The 15,869-nt window shown below is 37.5% G+C and overlaps 2 protein-coding genes across 2 annotated transcripts; one reads left to right on the top strand and one right to left on the bottom strand.

Moving 5' to 3' along the window:
* The first annotated feature begins 2,329 nt into the window (after window positions 1–2,329).
* LOC113352058 (GDSL esterase/lipase At2g04570-like) lies at window positions 2,330–3,631 on the top strand. Its single transcript, XM_026595934.1, has 3 exons — window positions 2,330–2,704; window positions 2,787–3,276; window positions 3,435–3,631. Exons 1-3 carry the CDS (start codon window positions 2,330–2,332, stop codon window positions 3,629–3,631), a joined length of 1,062 nt encoding a protein of 353 aa, XP_026451719.1.
* Window positions 3,632–8,379: 4,748 nt separating this feature from the next.
* Window positions 8,380–9,117, bottom strand: LOC113352057 (basic 7S globulin-like). Its single transcript, XM_026595933.1, has one exon. The coding sequence runs from the start codon at window positions 9,115–9,117 to the stop codon at window positions 8,380–8,382; it is 738 nt and encodes a 245-aa protein (XP_026451718.1).
* Window positions 9,118–15,869: the final 6,752 nt, after the last annotated feature.

Genomic DNA, 15,869 nt, shown 5'->3' with positions numbered 1-15,869 from the left:
GCTAACCTTCCTAGTTTTGCTTGGTTGTTTATATGTAGGTAGCTACATGTTACTCCCCCGAGTGAATTGGTTTATCCAAAGCATCCCAAACTCTTAGGTATACGCCTTTACAACCTTCCTTCTTCCCTACCAGAAATCCCGTTGGATGGAAGTAAGTTGGTTAATTATTGATTTTGGAATCATATAAAAACTCATTTGGTAAATGTATGATGATTCCAAAATCGACTTAACTATCACTGTCTTAGCTACCTGTGAGAGTAGTCTTCTCATCCAATTTTGAAGTCAGTTTTTGAATCTAGTTATTATAGAATCAAAGCACTTCACGTTAGATTTACCAATGAACGTTGTAGTACCGAGGTATTTTTCAAAAATTACAATTCTTCGAACCTTAAGTATTCACATGATCATTTTGCCAAATTTGTTTGGCATGGATTTATTGGAATAAAAGATTCCAGATTTCTGAAAGTTGATCATTTGCCCAAAGGAAGCACTGAACCAATTTAAGGTATCAAGCAAATTTCCAACGTCAAACAGGGTCCCTTTGTAAAGATTAAACATGGAGATGCTACTGTTAGGGATTTTTATACCTCGTATTTTATGATCTACCTCGGCCTGCTTGAGCAGTCTGGACAGCCTTCCATGCACAGAAGGAATAGATAGGGGGAGAACGCGTCCGCTTGTCTATGACCCTTAGAGGGCTAAAAGAAGGTACCTGGTACCCTATTACATATGACAACAATTCATAGGGTACTAATACACTCTAAGATCATATCACACTAGTCGAGGGTAAAACCAAGCTTTCTTAACACTAGCATGAGATAAGTCCAGCTTACCCGGTCAAACGCCTTACCCATGTCAAGCTTCAGTCCCAAGGTATCCTCCTTATTCTTCTTGATTTTATGATTCTTCATAGAATGAATCATTTCTTAGGCAAGGACGATGTTATCGGTTATTTTCATATTCTTCATATAAAGGTTGATTATAAGGGTGAGATAATCTTAGAAAGAAGATGCCTTACTCTATTGGCGAAAATTTTTGAGATGATTTTATAAGTAGAGTTTTGCATCAAAATAAAATTATAAGTAGAGATACAAAGAATAATTGCTCTAAATTCCTTAGGAGTTAGAAGAATGTAAATTTTCGGGATGAAAGTAAGGAAAGTTGACAAATGTTTTATACTAAAAAAGTGTTGCACCATAGCAATAATGTCAGGTTCAACTATGTGCCACTGACGCTGAAAGAATTGCACATTGAACCTATCAGGGCCTGACGATTTGTCCCCTTCCATTTCCTTGACAATCTTAGAGATTTCGTCAACAAAAGGAATAACAATTAACCTGGTATTCCTGACCGTTGGATGCAAAATAACTAAGCGAAGTTCATAACAACAAGCGATAGAAAGACTAGCGCTGGTGATTTTCAGACCTACGAGCGTTGTTAAGACCGTCGGGTGATAGAGTCCCTGTCGCTCGTTAGAAACTCCATCGCGTATGCCTAAATGGTATATTTGTTAGTTAGCCACATATGTTTGCCATTTTGTCATACCCATAATGGGTGCAAAAGTGACAAATGTATATGATTTGACATGTGCATATAGGAATAGGCCTTATTGACTGATTTTCAATGTGAACACTCTAGTGGACTCTTCAAGTAGTTGGCCTAAGTTTAATTCAACCATAACTGATATGAAATCCGTAGATAGTCGGGCAAAGGTCAAACTTTATATAAGTGAAAGTTACATACAACAGCTATGGATCATGAAAGTTACATACCGTATTGAAACTATTGATATATGCCTTTGGATGTACTCCGATTGCTCCTTAATAAAGCTCATGTCCTAGCTACCGAGATGGTGTTAAATTCCAAATCTAACATCTCTGACTCACTAGAAGTTTGGTTTACAGTATCATCCATTAACGTCATGATAGTTAACCACCTACTAACAACACTATGACCTGTTTTGGGGCCGGTAGGCTATAAATGATGTGATATTACCACTTATTTTATTGAAAACACGTTTGAGAAAACATTACAGTCCACACAAACAGCAACTGTAATCCATCTACTAACAATACACTATAGACTTCACGTGGAGGTCCCCTGAAGAGTTAAATGTCTTTTTAAATTTAAAGCAAGCTTATTTGTTGTATCTTCATATCATCACAAGTTCACAGTAGAGGTCTCACTTCAAAAGAACAATGGTGGTGGCTTGCGAGCTTGATTTTTTGCTGCTTTTCACTTTTCACGTATGGGACGTCAAAGCTTTTCGAATTTCCTATAAAAGGGATTGACTTTGTTCAATTCAAGTAAGCTTAATTAATTGTAGGCAATGTCTACCCAATATAGTCTACTACTATGCGTTTTTAAAGTACTTGTATTTTCGGTTCTGGAGATCACGGGAACGAATAAAATTCCTGCACTTATCGTGTTCGGAGACTCAACTGTAGATGCAGGCAATAACAATCAAATCCTAACCTTGGCAAAAAGTAACTTCCTACCTTACGGACAAGATTTCGAAGGTGGAAAACCCACTGGACGGTTTTGCAATGGTCGTCTGGGCACCGATTTCCTGGCGGAGAGGTTAGGGATTAAAAAGTCGGTACCTGCATATCTTGATCCAGCATTTGGTATTGAAGATTTTGCTACCGGAGTTACCTTTGCTTCAGCTGCAACTGGTTATGATGTTGTTACTTCAGACTTGTTAGTAAGTTGATCAAAATCAGTCTTGCATATCACATATATATACACGCCTAATCTTAAAAATTACATGTCTCTTGTGCACGCAGGCTGTGATACCTCTATCCGATGAATTGAAATACTTCAAAGAGTACCTGGAAAAGTTAACATCCTTTCTTGGGAAGGATGGCGCAGTAGAGAGAGCAAGAGAGTCATTATACTTTATCAGCATTGGAACGAATGATTTCGTTCTGAATTACTTCGCCTTGCCTATACGGTCATCTCACTTTACGGTAGATGAATACGCGGATTTTCTCCTTGGTATTGCCAGAAGTTTCCTTATCGAGCTTTACAGTTTGGGTGCTAGAAAAATAGTAATGAACGGGCTTCCTCCTAGTGGTTACCTACCAATAACAAAAACTTTGAATCACATTTCTGATAGACCGAATTTGGAAGAGCTAAATGAAGCTAGTAAAGACTTTAATCTCAAGTTACAAAATGTGGTAGCGAGTTTGAGCACAGAGCTTAGGGGGATCAAGTTAGTATATACAGATAACTACTATCCTACTCTACATATCATTCATAATCCAAATCTTTACGGTAAACTCTTGTTTTTGATGTTTCAACCAATCTTTGAACTTATGCTTAGATACAACGTGGTCACAGAGATAACAGTTTAAAGCACTGCTCTGCAGGTTGTTCTTATTGAGCTAACTTTTTTCATTTCATTTATTAACTGTGCATGGTGTACCATACAGGATTTGAGAACACAGAGGAAGGATGTTGTGGAACGGGAATATTTGAGACTGGAATTTTTTGCAAAGCGGGAATTGCATTACCTTGCCCTGACCCGAGTAAATACGTATTTTGGGATTCAGTACACCCAACTGAAAAGGTGTATAACATAGTAGCCAATATATTGATGAATAAGACTCTACCTCAACTTCTCAAGTGAACATGTAATAATGGAGGCAGGGAAGTAAATGCTACACAAACATAATCATCTATGTAACTACAAAGAACTCTAAGAATGTGGGAAATGTAAAATTATCTATGCAGTATGCATTACATTTTAAACTCTTGGATGAACAATATTTGTTATTGGGTTGGTTGGTTGGTTGATTAAGTTTTACCCACGTCAAACTCTTTGGAAAAAAAAATGAGGGTTTTTTAATAGCAACTGCAAGATGAAACTTAGCTTATATAAAGACTACTCTTTTTATTGATGTTTAGAAAATCTCTCAAAAACTAAACACAAGCTCTAATCTTGCTCATATGATCAACCAAAACTTTGGTGATCATATATATATAGAATTATGAATTCCTTTTCCTAGTCCTATTACCTTATTACATGTCTTTCCTTTTCTTAGAACTTAGCTAGCTCCTAATTCTTAGAACTTCATGTATTTCCTATTCTTATCCTAACCAACTTGTTAGTGATTTCTATATTGAAGATTAACCAACATTCTCCCCGTTAAGCTTCAACCTTACCCGTGACATATCTTGTACTCCAATCAGTTGTCTCATTTCTTCAAACTTGATCCGAGCTAATGCCTTTGTCAATATATCTGCTTTCTGCTCAGTTCCTGGTATATGTTCAACGTTGATGATCTCCTTCTCGATACATTCTCGTATGAAATGATACCTTTTGTGAATGTGTTTCGTCTTCCCATGAAACACTGGATTTTTAGTGAGTGCAATTGCAGACTTATTATCAATCTTGATGAGAACTTTTTCAGGTTCTCTTCCTTTGATTTCACCCAACAGTTCTTGAAGCCATATTGATTGTTTAGCTGCTTCTGTTGCAGCCATAAACTCAGCTTTACAGGATGAGAGGGCTACAGTGTCTTGGTTCTGTGAACACCATGTAATAGGTGCTTCTCCTAGATAAAATATATGACCAGTTTTACTTTTTCCATCATCTTGGTCAATATTATGATTGTTGTCACTATACCCAACAATTCCTTTTGATCCTCCTCGACTATACTTCAATCCATAGCTGATTCTTCCTCTTAGATATCTCAATATCTGCTTTATTACATCACCATGAGACTTGCGTGGACTCTGCATATAACGGCTTGCTACTCCCACAGAGAAATCCGAGTCTGGTCTTGTGTGTAACAAGTATCTAAGGCATCCAACATTTCTTCTATAACTCGTTGGATCAATCTCAGCTTCTTCTTGTGCCTTTGAAACTTTAAGTCCAAACTCCATTGGTATCTTTGTTGGATTACAAGTTTCAAGTCCTGCTTCTTTCAGAATTCTCCTTGCATAAGCTTCTTGTTTAATCTGAATCCCATATACTCCTTGATGGACTTCTATGCCAAGGTAATAAGTGAGTATTCCGAGGTATGACATCTCAAACTTTGATGACATTTCTCTCTTGAACTCATTGATCACCTTAAGGGAGTTGCCAGTCAAAAATAGATCATCTACATAGACTGCAATCACAAGAAGTGTTACCTTTTCTTCTCTTCTGTATACTGATGTTTCTTTAGAGCACTTAACAAATCTGATTTCTCTTAAGATTTGATCTAACTTTGTATTCCAGGATCGAGGAGCTTGTCTTAGACCATATAGAGCTTTTAATAACTTATAAACCTTATGCACTTGTCCTTTTACTTCAAAACCTTCTGGTTGTTCAACATACACATCTTCTCGCAATTCACCATGTAAGAATGCTGTCTTAACGTCTAAGTGGTGAATTTCCCATGAGTTTGATGCTGCCTATGCAATTAATAAACGTATTGTTTCAATTCTAACAACTGGTGCAAAAACTTCATCAAAATCTATGTCTGATTCTTGTACATATCCTTTAGCTACAAGCCTTGCTTTGTATTTATTGACAGTACCATCAGCATTCCGTTTTATTTTGAATATCCACTTAAGACCAATCACTTTTATCCCACCTGGCTTATGAAATAGAAACCAAGTCTTGTTTCTGTTGATTGAAATAATTTCTTCTCTACATGCTTGTGTCCATTTAGTCGAGACCTTTGCTTCCTGAAAATTCCTTGGTTCATCATTAACAGAAAGTAGCATAATCTCACATTCTTCTGCAGCTTGAAGAACATAATCCTCCAGATACTGTGGCTTTTGTATCTGTCTTGTTGATTTTCGCAGTGGAATGGGTTGAGTTATTTCATCGATCTCCTCTTTTTCTTCTTCTACTTCTTCGTTATCCTCAGTGTTTTCATTATTCTCTTCTTCTTCTTGATTAACATCATTGTTTCCATTGGTATTGATGATTATGGGTCCTTCGCCTTCATCAATTACTTGACCCCATCTCATGTGAAACATTCCTGGATCCCTACTTGGTCCATCATTAGTTTCTTTCCAGTTCCAGTTTGATTTTTCATCGAATACCACATCTCGACTCACTATTACTCCTTTCGTTGTTGGATTGAATAATCTGTAAGCTTTGGATCTGTCAAATGCTTCACTCTTTTCTTTCATAAGAATAGACCACATATATCTTGAGAAGTCATCTATAATAACAAATATGTATTTGTTATTTGCAAGGGTTTGTGGTGTAATAGGACCACATAAATCAACATGAAGAAGCTCTAATGGCTTTGAGGCTTTGAATGTTGTTGCTTTTGGAAACCTTGACGCGTTTGTTTCCCAACTAAACATGATTCACAGATCCTTGATTCATCGTTTATCTGTGGTAGCCCTCCAACCATCTTGTTCTGAGACATTGTATTTAAAGTTCTAAAGCTTATGTGTCATAACCTTGCGTGCCACTTCCATGTCTGATCTTCCAGTCTCATATTCAGACACAATGGCCTTCCAATCATGAGACTTATCTTGTAGAGTTTATTATGTGAGCGTGAGACTCTAACTAAAAGTCTTCCACTTGGGTCATGAACTGTTAGATAATCTTGTCGCATTCTAACATCACACCCAACTTCTGTAGCTTGTCCTAAACTTATAATGTTGCTTTGTAAGTTTGGGATGAAGTAGATGTTTGTGACAAGCTTCTGTTCTCCGGTCTTGCTCTGAAATAGAATTGATCCTTTCCCTTCAATTTCTACAGAAGATCCATCCCCAAACTTCACTTGTCCTTTGATTTTCTCATTGAGTTCAGAAAAGTAGTGTCTCTTACCAATCATGTGATTGCTGACTCCATTATCTAAATACCAGATTCCTTCTTCTCCATCCTTTGATTCATAGTTCTTTGGTATTAGTTTCCCTTCTTTTAAGAATACAACTTCGTGCATGAAAAGAGTTGTATCTGCTTCCCTTGTTTCATTCTTGTTTGTCTCTTCCATTTTTTGTATTCTTTCAGGGCATACAGATGAGAAGTGTCCTGGTTTATCACATCTGTAACAAATAATGTTTGATCTATCCTTCTTTTCTTTCCCTTGGTTTTGATCATTCTGACTTGTTGTTCTATCTTGTGAGTTAAACCTTCCTCCCCTTCCTCGGCCTATGTTTCCTCTACCACCTCTTCCTCTTGTCGCAGAGTTTTGTTGGTAAGAGTTTGTGTACAAGAGTTTTCCTTGAGGTTCTCTATTGTTTTCTTCATCAAGGATTCTCTCTTCATATGCTTTCAATATTCCAATTATATCTTCATAGCTAGTCTTCTTTATATCTAAGACTTGTTCGAGAGAAGCTATGATATGAATATACTTGGATCTTGGTAAACTATTGAGAAACTTCTTTACCAGTTTATCTTCATCAATGGATTGTCCAAGTGACGCAGCTTTTGAGGCTATCTCTGATAGCTTTCCTGCAAAGCTATCAATAGTATCAGTGTCTTTCATCTTCATTCTTTCAAATTCAGACATTAAGGTTTGCAGACGGGCTTCTTTAACTCGATCAGCTCCGAGATTACGTGCCTTTATTGCATCCCAAATTTTCTTTGAAGTTTCCTGTTCACCAACTTGTAGAACAAGACATTCTGGTATTGCTTGAAAGAGTAATCCAATGGCAACATTGTTTTTGTCTGGGTCCAATGTACCAGGATCAATTGTTTCCCAAACTTTGTAGATTTTCATCAGTACCTTCATTCTCATGGCCCATACTGTGTAGTTTGTGGCGTTGAGGATTGGAACTTGTATTGATGGTGGCGTGAACTGTTTTGCACCCACAACGGTGGTTTCGTTTTCCATGTCTCAGAAACACGCTCTGATACCAATTAATGGCAACTGCAAGATGAAACTTAGCTTATATAAAGATTACTCTCTTTATTGATGTTTAGAAAATCTCTCAAAAACTAAACACGAGCTCTAATCTTGCTCATATGATCAACCACAACTTTGGTGATCATATATATATAGAACTATGAATTCCTTTTCCTAGTCCTATTACCTTATTACATGTCTTTCCTTTTCTTAGAATTTAGCTAGCTCCTAATTCTTAGAACTTCATGTATTTCCTATTCTTATCGTAACCAACTTGTTAGTGATTTCTATATTGAAGATTAACCAACACTTTTTTCTTTAAATGATTCTCATTTGACCTTTGCCCATCAAGATATATGTATCAATCTGGCGCTCAACTAAGATTATGTATTTGGCAGCATAATCCGGTGACTTTTTTGACAATAATCTTATCAAGATGATTTTACAGACCATGTTGTGGGAAATAAACACACCAAAAAATGATGAAGGGACATGATTACATTTAGAACATTAATACGAGAAACTAGATTTATCCCTTCCCATTAAACTTAGCGATAACGTATCTGCGTTTCGATTAAACTTGAATTGGTGGACTGAATCCTAATCTTGATCCTGCAATATCAAATTCTATAATACTAAATTGCATCTGATGACCACCGATAACAATTGATGTCTTCGGCTTTGAACCTCCATCTACGAACGCCAAACAAAGCACGCTACGCTTAACATACTTCAAAGATGTACCTGGCCCAATCATCTGCCAGTTTACCTTGTTGGGCAAAGTAAGAACGATCGTTGGCACAACAAGTCCGTCCGGTTGGTTTACAATCGTCGATAAATTAAAACAAGCAGTGAAAGGTGCAACCGGAGCAACCAGAGAGATACCCATGGTTTTAGCTCTCTGAATATAAGCACTTGTGAAAGCCTTGTATATTGATGTCTCCATGGTAGTGTAAGGAACTAAAGTGCTAAATTTCGTTCCTCCCACTCCATTTTTCTTGTTAATGGTCGGTAATCCTTTATTTATTGCGACATTTACACCGTCTATTTCGATCGACCTTACATCGACAAAATATTCACTGGAAAAATGAGGATTGGTGATGAGTGGGGTGTACACTAGTTGGTGCCTGTACTGTTGGTCAGTGTAAGGTCCGTCGCCGAAGTACATGACACCGCTGTCAGTTGAGGATAACTCCGAAGTGAACTTTTTAGGGAACCGAAATGCAGCTGAAAATTGAGAAGCTAAAGAAAGCTCTGATGATCTTCCAAAACCAGCGATTCCGTTAGCACCCTTAGCAAGTCCGCGTAACATGCCGGTGGTGTTTCACAACCGAATGAAATCCCACGAGCCGTAACATTTGGACCTGAGATCCATTCCCCGTTTTTCAAATTGTTTGATCGAGCAGTCACGACACTTGAAATCGGTGTGGATGCGCAACCTCGACTGGAATAGATCCAGGAGCGCTTACCAGCGAGATCGATGACTAGTTTTGTGGGGACCTTTCCTAGGCTGATGTTGGTGACATACTGGAGAGTAGCCGGATCTCTGGCAACAGTAAAATAGAGCCCTCCAGGCCGGGAAGAAGAAGAAGAAGGCTGAGCATTAGAGACAGAGAGCAAGAGGAAACTCTGAAAAAGAAACACGAAAAATGAAGAATATGAAGCCATGGAATTTGCAAGAAGATTGTTTGGTTTTCATTGTAATAACCAGCAATGAAAATGTGGAATGCAGAAGAAGCGAAGAAGTATGAGGTTTTTATGCAAATATCTAGTCAGACTGTTAGAGTGAACGATTTAATGAGTCAAATGAGATGGGCGACGTTTGGAAACTAGATGTGTCAAACAGTGGCAAATTTAATATTGAAATGAATGCCTGCCAAAAGTAGTGGATTGTCTTTGTCGTTGTTCGGTTGAAAATTTTGGACCTTATCCAGAGAAAAAAATATCTTCTACCATTGTCCACGGTTAATAGTGTGAGCAATCGATGAAATGATGACATCTGCCGGATTTAAGTCAATCGGCGTCCAATTATGGATGTTAAAAAAGGGTGGACAGAGTAGAGAATTTTCCCCGGGCAGCGCTATATTATTCGGCTGACAGCGCTGCATTTTTTTATATTGGGCTTGTTCAGTGATAACATAATTTTTGTATGAGCTTAATATGGATTATTCTCTACTTATTGGGCTAACACTAAAAAGCAACCAAATATGGAACCATTTTTTTTTCGAACACTAATTTTGGGCATGCCTAAAACTTTCAAGACATACAAAGGACTAGTCCTAATTTGGGTGAACTTATAAGGGGTACCTATGGGGTGGTTCAATTACCTATATACCCTTAAATTCTCTAATTTACTACTAATCTATCCCTATCCCTAATACAAAAATCTATAATCATAAACCTAAAAACAGTTTTAACCCCTTCTTCTTCCTCCTCATCCTCCACAGCCGAACACAACTTCTCCTTCTTTTTTTTTCATCGTATCATCGCCGAAATTTAATCGTCGATTCGTGAAAATTTAGTCGACGATTAAACTCATCTATATAATGGTTCGCCGTAAGCCAGTATCTCGTTCTAATCGAGCGATTGAACAACCCATTGAAGAAGAAGAAGATTTAGAGAGTGAAGAAGAAACTCAAAATCAACCACAAAATCAACCGGAAGAAGAGATTGAAGAAGAACCAACTCCACAAATGAGAATAAGAAGGTTAGTATTACAAACCCATCTCGTATTTGATGTTTTTGATTGGTTTGATTGATTTAATTCGTCAAAATCATGTTTCTGCGACGGTTACAGGGTATGGTTCGGCGCAAAAAAATCTTAGATGTGCGCCGAGCTGTTCTTGAAACTGAACCCTGAAAGTGCATATGAACGGCTCGGCGTATATCTGAAATCCGTTTTGAGCCGAACTTGGTAACACAGAGACTTATATTTAGGATCGGCTTATTCGATGGTGTTAGTTTTGTGCCGAATATGTTTTTTGAATTTCAGAAATTTTGCATGTGCTGGTTTTTATGACATGAGTTGGGATGAGCTATACAATTTGTACCTGGTAGAGACATGTTTCCCGACACTACCGGAAACAAGGTAAATGCTAATTATCTCCAATCGGTAAAGAATCTTGAAACTGGTAACAAGTTTGCTTGGGGAACGGCTACGCTCGCTTACCTGCTGGACCAACTTGCCACCGCGTCTAGGTTGACAAGTACAAACATCGGAGGGAACTTCACTTTGCTCCAGGTAACTTTCGGGAGTTCAGAGTATGGTTCGGCTTATAACCATAAAACCTTTTAAGCCGAAGTTTTTTCTTACTTGGTTCGGCTTATAATACTTGATCCATATAAGCCGAACAGTTCTCTGAGTTTGCAAACTTTAGTCTTACTTTGATGTTTCCAAGTAAAACTTGTTTCTATCAATTCAATTCCTTTGATTTTTTAATGTGGTTCTTTGGATGCAGGTGTGGATATATGACCATTTCCCAATTTTGAACTTGGCCAAAGTATTTGAGAAAGATGTCGATTATGTTGATACTGAGCCAACTGCAGCACGGTACGTGTACGAGGACTCCAAGAAAAGGAACAAAAATAAGTTGGTGGCAAGTTTGAGAGAGACGTTAGACTGTCTTGGTGTTGATGATGTCGCTTTTCAACCATATGAGAATGAAGATGAAGAAGATGAAGTTGTTGAAGATGAGGATATGCCGGTAGGTATGTATCATGGGCCATTGTGGTATCCCGGTGGTTATGTTATATACGATCCTAGGTGAGTACTCCGTCAATTAGGATGTGTCCAAAAGGTTCCTTTATTTGACGAGAAATTCAGGTTGTTACCAAAGAGTGGTAAGGGAACTAAAATCACCACTTCATCTTGGGAACCAAAGTATGATCCTGATCCCACCGTTGAGTTTTGGAATAATTTAGACAATCACACATTAGATGCGTCCAAGTTAACACCTTTACTTGATGATCCATGTGAAGAGGATCCGGGCTATATGGATTGGTATAACCAAATTTCTCATCCCTTCATTATCAATAAGAAAAGGAAAAAGATATCTGATAAGGGGAAGGCGAGGCCAATCAAGATCACCAACAAGTCTACTTCCAAAGATGTAGTCAAGGCTTTCAAGGTTATGGTAAGAATGACTTCATTTTATACTGTTTTCATATATTAGTTATGGTAAAAATGTCTTCAACCTCATGGTTATACGTTGTTCTCAAATGAAAAATAGGTTGCCGCGGGTAGGGAGATGTTGAAGAAAATGAAGGCCAAACTTGGTTGCAAAACAACAATGACCGTGGAAGAACAAAAATACCTCATCTACAAGTGGGATGCAATCATCAACAAAGGACAAGGACCCGAGGAACCCGAACAAAGGCCTACCACTAAGAGGTCTCGACAAGTTTGTGAAGGTACAAGCCAAGTTGGTGCTACCGTCCAACCCGGTAATGATGCGTCGGAAGATGAAGACCAAGGTGGAAGAAGAGGTGGTCGTGGAACTAAGAAGAGGGGTCGTGGTTAAATGCCCTTTTAAGTACACTTTTATGGTGTTGCAAACACCTTTGCTTTAAGGTGCTGAACTTTGTTTTTAATGGTGCTGGGATTGGGTTATGGACACCGTCAATTTCATGTTTTAATGAATAGCTTAACAGTTATGTGCCGAATTTACAGAGTTCGGATTATCCTCTAATGTTAGTTACACGCCGAATTATTTGTTCTTCAGGTTCGGCGCATTCGATAATCACATTATGTGCCGAACTATGAACACTTACAGGTTTCGGCTTATACGATATCCTCAATATGTGCCGAACCGCGAACAATATTTTAACCCAAAAATTAACAAATTCATGTTCGGCTCAGACGATAATCATATTATGTGCCGAACCTTGAACATAAGAGGTTTCGGCTGATACGATATTCTCCATATGTGCCGAACCAGTAACAATATTTCAACCCAGAAATTAAAAAATTATGTTCGGCACATAAGAATTTGGATATGTAAGCCGAATTAGTAATGATTCTATTCCGGGCTATTCAGGATGTTGTTCGGCTTACTATGAAACTTTCATATAAGCCGAACTAGTGTCTAGAAAAAGGATGGGAATTGGAAATTATAGGTTCGGCGCATGCAGTAAACAGATTCAGTAAGCCGAACCGTTCATCAATTGGTAGATTCGGCTCATAGATGTGAGCCGAACCTCAACCTGTTTCGCCGAACCATGATTCATAATCTAAGAAATCAGCCATTTGGGAATCATTGGTGTAGTTGATGTGTATTTTCCTAGGTTTTTTAGATGATATATGACCCTCCTCATCCTCCATTGAATCAAGAATTATAATTTTCTCACTTTCTCCTTCTCTTTCTCTCCTTCTTAATCAAACCAAAACTTTGATTTTTTTTTTCCTCATATTTTTCATCTAAACAACTCTTATAATTCTGAAAATTATCTTAATCTCTAAACAAAATATTTAATCACTAATCAAGATTATTAAAACTAATACGTAAAGGGCAGATTTGCCATTAAAAAAAATTTGGGTTAAGGGGTTATCTGATTTTGCTATTCAACAACCTTTTTTGTCTTCATTCAGTATGCCTTGAAAGATTTTGGTACGCCCAAAATTATGGTTCTTTTTTTTTGGGCACCACTCCTTTTTGGAGAGGGACCATGATTTTCTTCTTAGTAGGTCATTTGGAAGTAAAGTATAGCACCCATTATCCAAATATTACCTTAACGCTAAAACTAGCCTTTCTAATTAAGTTAGTGTAGTGAGTAGTGAGTTAAGGTATAGCTAATTAATGATTATTGAGATTAAATTAATAAGTTGATTTTTGCTTAAAAGTAGAATTATTGAGAGGGAGAAAAAGAACAAGAAGGTTTTGGAAAAAAATAATATTTAGATCTGTTATTTTACGAGCCACAACCAGGGTATAATGTTTTAGGTACTCGGTGATACTTCAAATTTAGTTAATGATGCTTGAATTGGCCAAAATATTCCTAAAAATAAAAAATTACAAATTGATTTCGGTTAGGTTAAGAAAGTTCGGCTACAATATCTGAAGAACATGCATCCGAACTTATCTATAAGTGTAGTTCGAATAATTTTTCAGTTAATGCAAGTATCCGAACTTAGCTTTAATGGAGTTTTCACTACCTGATCAGTGTTAGGTTCGATTACCTTTTCCACGCGCACTCTGGAAGATATTTGTTCGGCGTGCTAAATTTGCCTATATGGTCGAACTTTCTGTTCAGTTTAGTAGACAAAATATCGACTTAGCCGAACTCAACATTTGCTTATACAGAGAGGAGTTCGGTTAAGAAAAAAAAATTGCGACTTAACTGAATCCAACATTTGCCTATACAGAGAGGAGTTCGGTTAAGAAAAAAAGTTTGCGAGTCAACTTGGAGCAAATTTTTTTCTTAACCGATGTGTTCTTCTTGTTCCTTCATCTACAAAATTTTTTTTAGGAAAACTAGGATTTTCTAATAAGTCTCTTAACCGAACTACTATCTGTATCTTCCATCTTCACCATATTTTAATGATTACTACTCAAATTTTACAACCAAAAACGAATTAAAAGTAATGAGTTCGTGGGAAAAAGAGAAGAAGATGAGAAAAAAAAATCAAATTCGGGAATCCAACTACGACGAGTAATGGTTGAAAGAGGGAAGAACAAAAGAAAATGAGACTTTTTTGTTTCAAACACAGAAATTCGGCTAGGTGATGGGTATGATTTTGATTTTGTTTTTGTTTTGTTATTGATTTAAAATAGGTAAAGGGTAGGTTAGTCATTTTCGAACTTTATGATACCCCTTATAAGTGTAACCAAGATAGTCTTAGTGATCATGGTCCCCCTCCAAAAATGAGTGGTGCCCAATATATATGCTGATTTAATTAGCAACCATAAGTTTGTTCAGTCTCTTAGCAACAACAATAGTACTTTGGAGTCACTTGTCACTAAAGCTATAGAGTCTCCTTCTGATACGGGGTTACCTAGTGATTATATATTGGTATGTTGTGATGCTTTATTTGATACTTTCTCTCATCAGTTCGATGTTGGTATTGTTTGTTTTGATTTGGTATGTAACTACAAGGGATGTAAACTAGTTCATGGAACCACAGGTATGCTGAAAGTTTGGTTGTCTTTGAAGCGTTAAAGTGGAATGGTAGTAGAGCAATGAACTGCATATGTGGTGTGACAAGCAAAGACACACAAAAGCTTGCAAGTATACAAGGCCAAGTTATGATATAGAAGGTAAGCAGGGGGTCAGTCCACAGGGAGTGGGAGCATACAAGAAGAAACCTAAGCTAACAATGGTGACAATGCACTATGGCAGTGAGCAAAGCAAGGTAAATGGCATGAACCAAGGATGCAAGGTAAAGCAGCAAAGAAACAGCTAAGAAAACAGCAAGGTAAATCAGCAAAGAACCAAGGCTTGGAAGCCAAGGGCAAGGTGAGGATTGTGCACTGATTTCAGTGCACAACAGCTACAAATTTCAGGAATTTAAACAAGAAAAACAGGCAAGGAAAATAACTGAATTGAAAGCACACAGAACTGAAAATGTAAGTGACTGAGAAGGAATTGGTGGGTAAGCCAAGGCTTAGGATCCACCTTGTGTCCTAATCAAATGACATGTTTCTAGGTTGAGTTTGATCCTATGCATACATCTAGAAATAGAAGAATACTAAATTGCTCAATAGTCTGCCCCTAGCATTGGCTGTCTTTTGACAGCACAGCCAATCACAGGCACTATGTGCATTGGTATCTCCCATTTGCTCAAGAAAAACAGGGCACAAAAGAACTATCCTAGCAACCTGTCAATTGACAGTACACAAGGCTTCAACTGAGCCTTAGCTTAGTGCTATTTAGCTCATGCTAAACATGGATAAAGCAATAACATTCATCATATGTGATAATTCAGACACAACTAGCAACATTTGAGATAACTAAAAGCATAAGCAACTTTCAACTGTTAACTGATAAGCAACTGAAATTGAAATTCATTAACTAAAAATGGTCTCAATTCTCTACTGGCTAATCCAGAGAGATACACAGTGTCTTTCA

This window comes from Papaver somniferum, chromosome 2 (genome assembly GCF_003573695.1).
Source record: "Papaver somniferum cultivar HN1 chromosome 2, ASM357369v1, whole genome shotgun sequence".
Taxonomy (NCBI): domain Eukaryota; kingdom Viridiplantae; phylum Streptophyta; class Magnoliopsida; order Ranunculales; family Papaveraceae; genus Papaver; species Papaver somniferum.
The sequence above is the reverse complement of the archived record's forward strand: the minus strand, read 5'-3'. Positions and strand labels throughout refer to the sequence as shown.

Excerpts from the sequence above, each read along its gene's own strand:
- LOC113352058 (XM_026595934.1), top strand. The coding sequence starts at position 2,330 with ATGTCTACCCAATATAGTCTACTACTATGCGTTTTTAAAGTACTTGTA. Across the intron at positions 2,705-2,786 it reads TTGTTACTTCAGACTTGTTA|GCTGTGATACCTCTATCCGA; the intron begins GTAAGTTGATCA and ends TTGTGCACGCAG. Across the intron at positions 3,277-3,434 it reads TCATAATCCAAATCTTTACG|GATTTGAGAACACAGAGGAA; the intron begins GTAAACTCTTGT and ends TGTACCATACAG.
- LOC113352057 (XM_026595933.1), bottom strand. The coding sequence starts at position 9,117 with ATGTTACGCGGACTTGCTAAGGGTGCTAACGGAATCGCTGGTTTTGGA.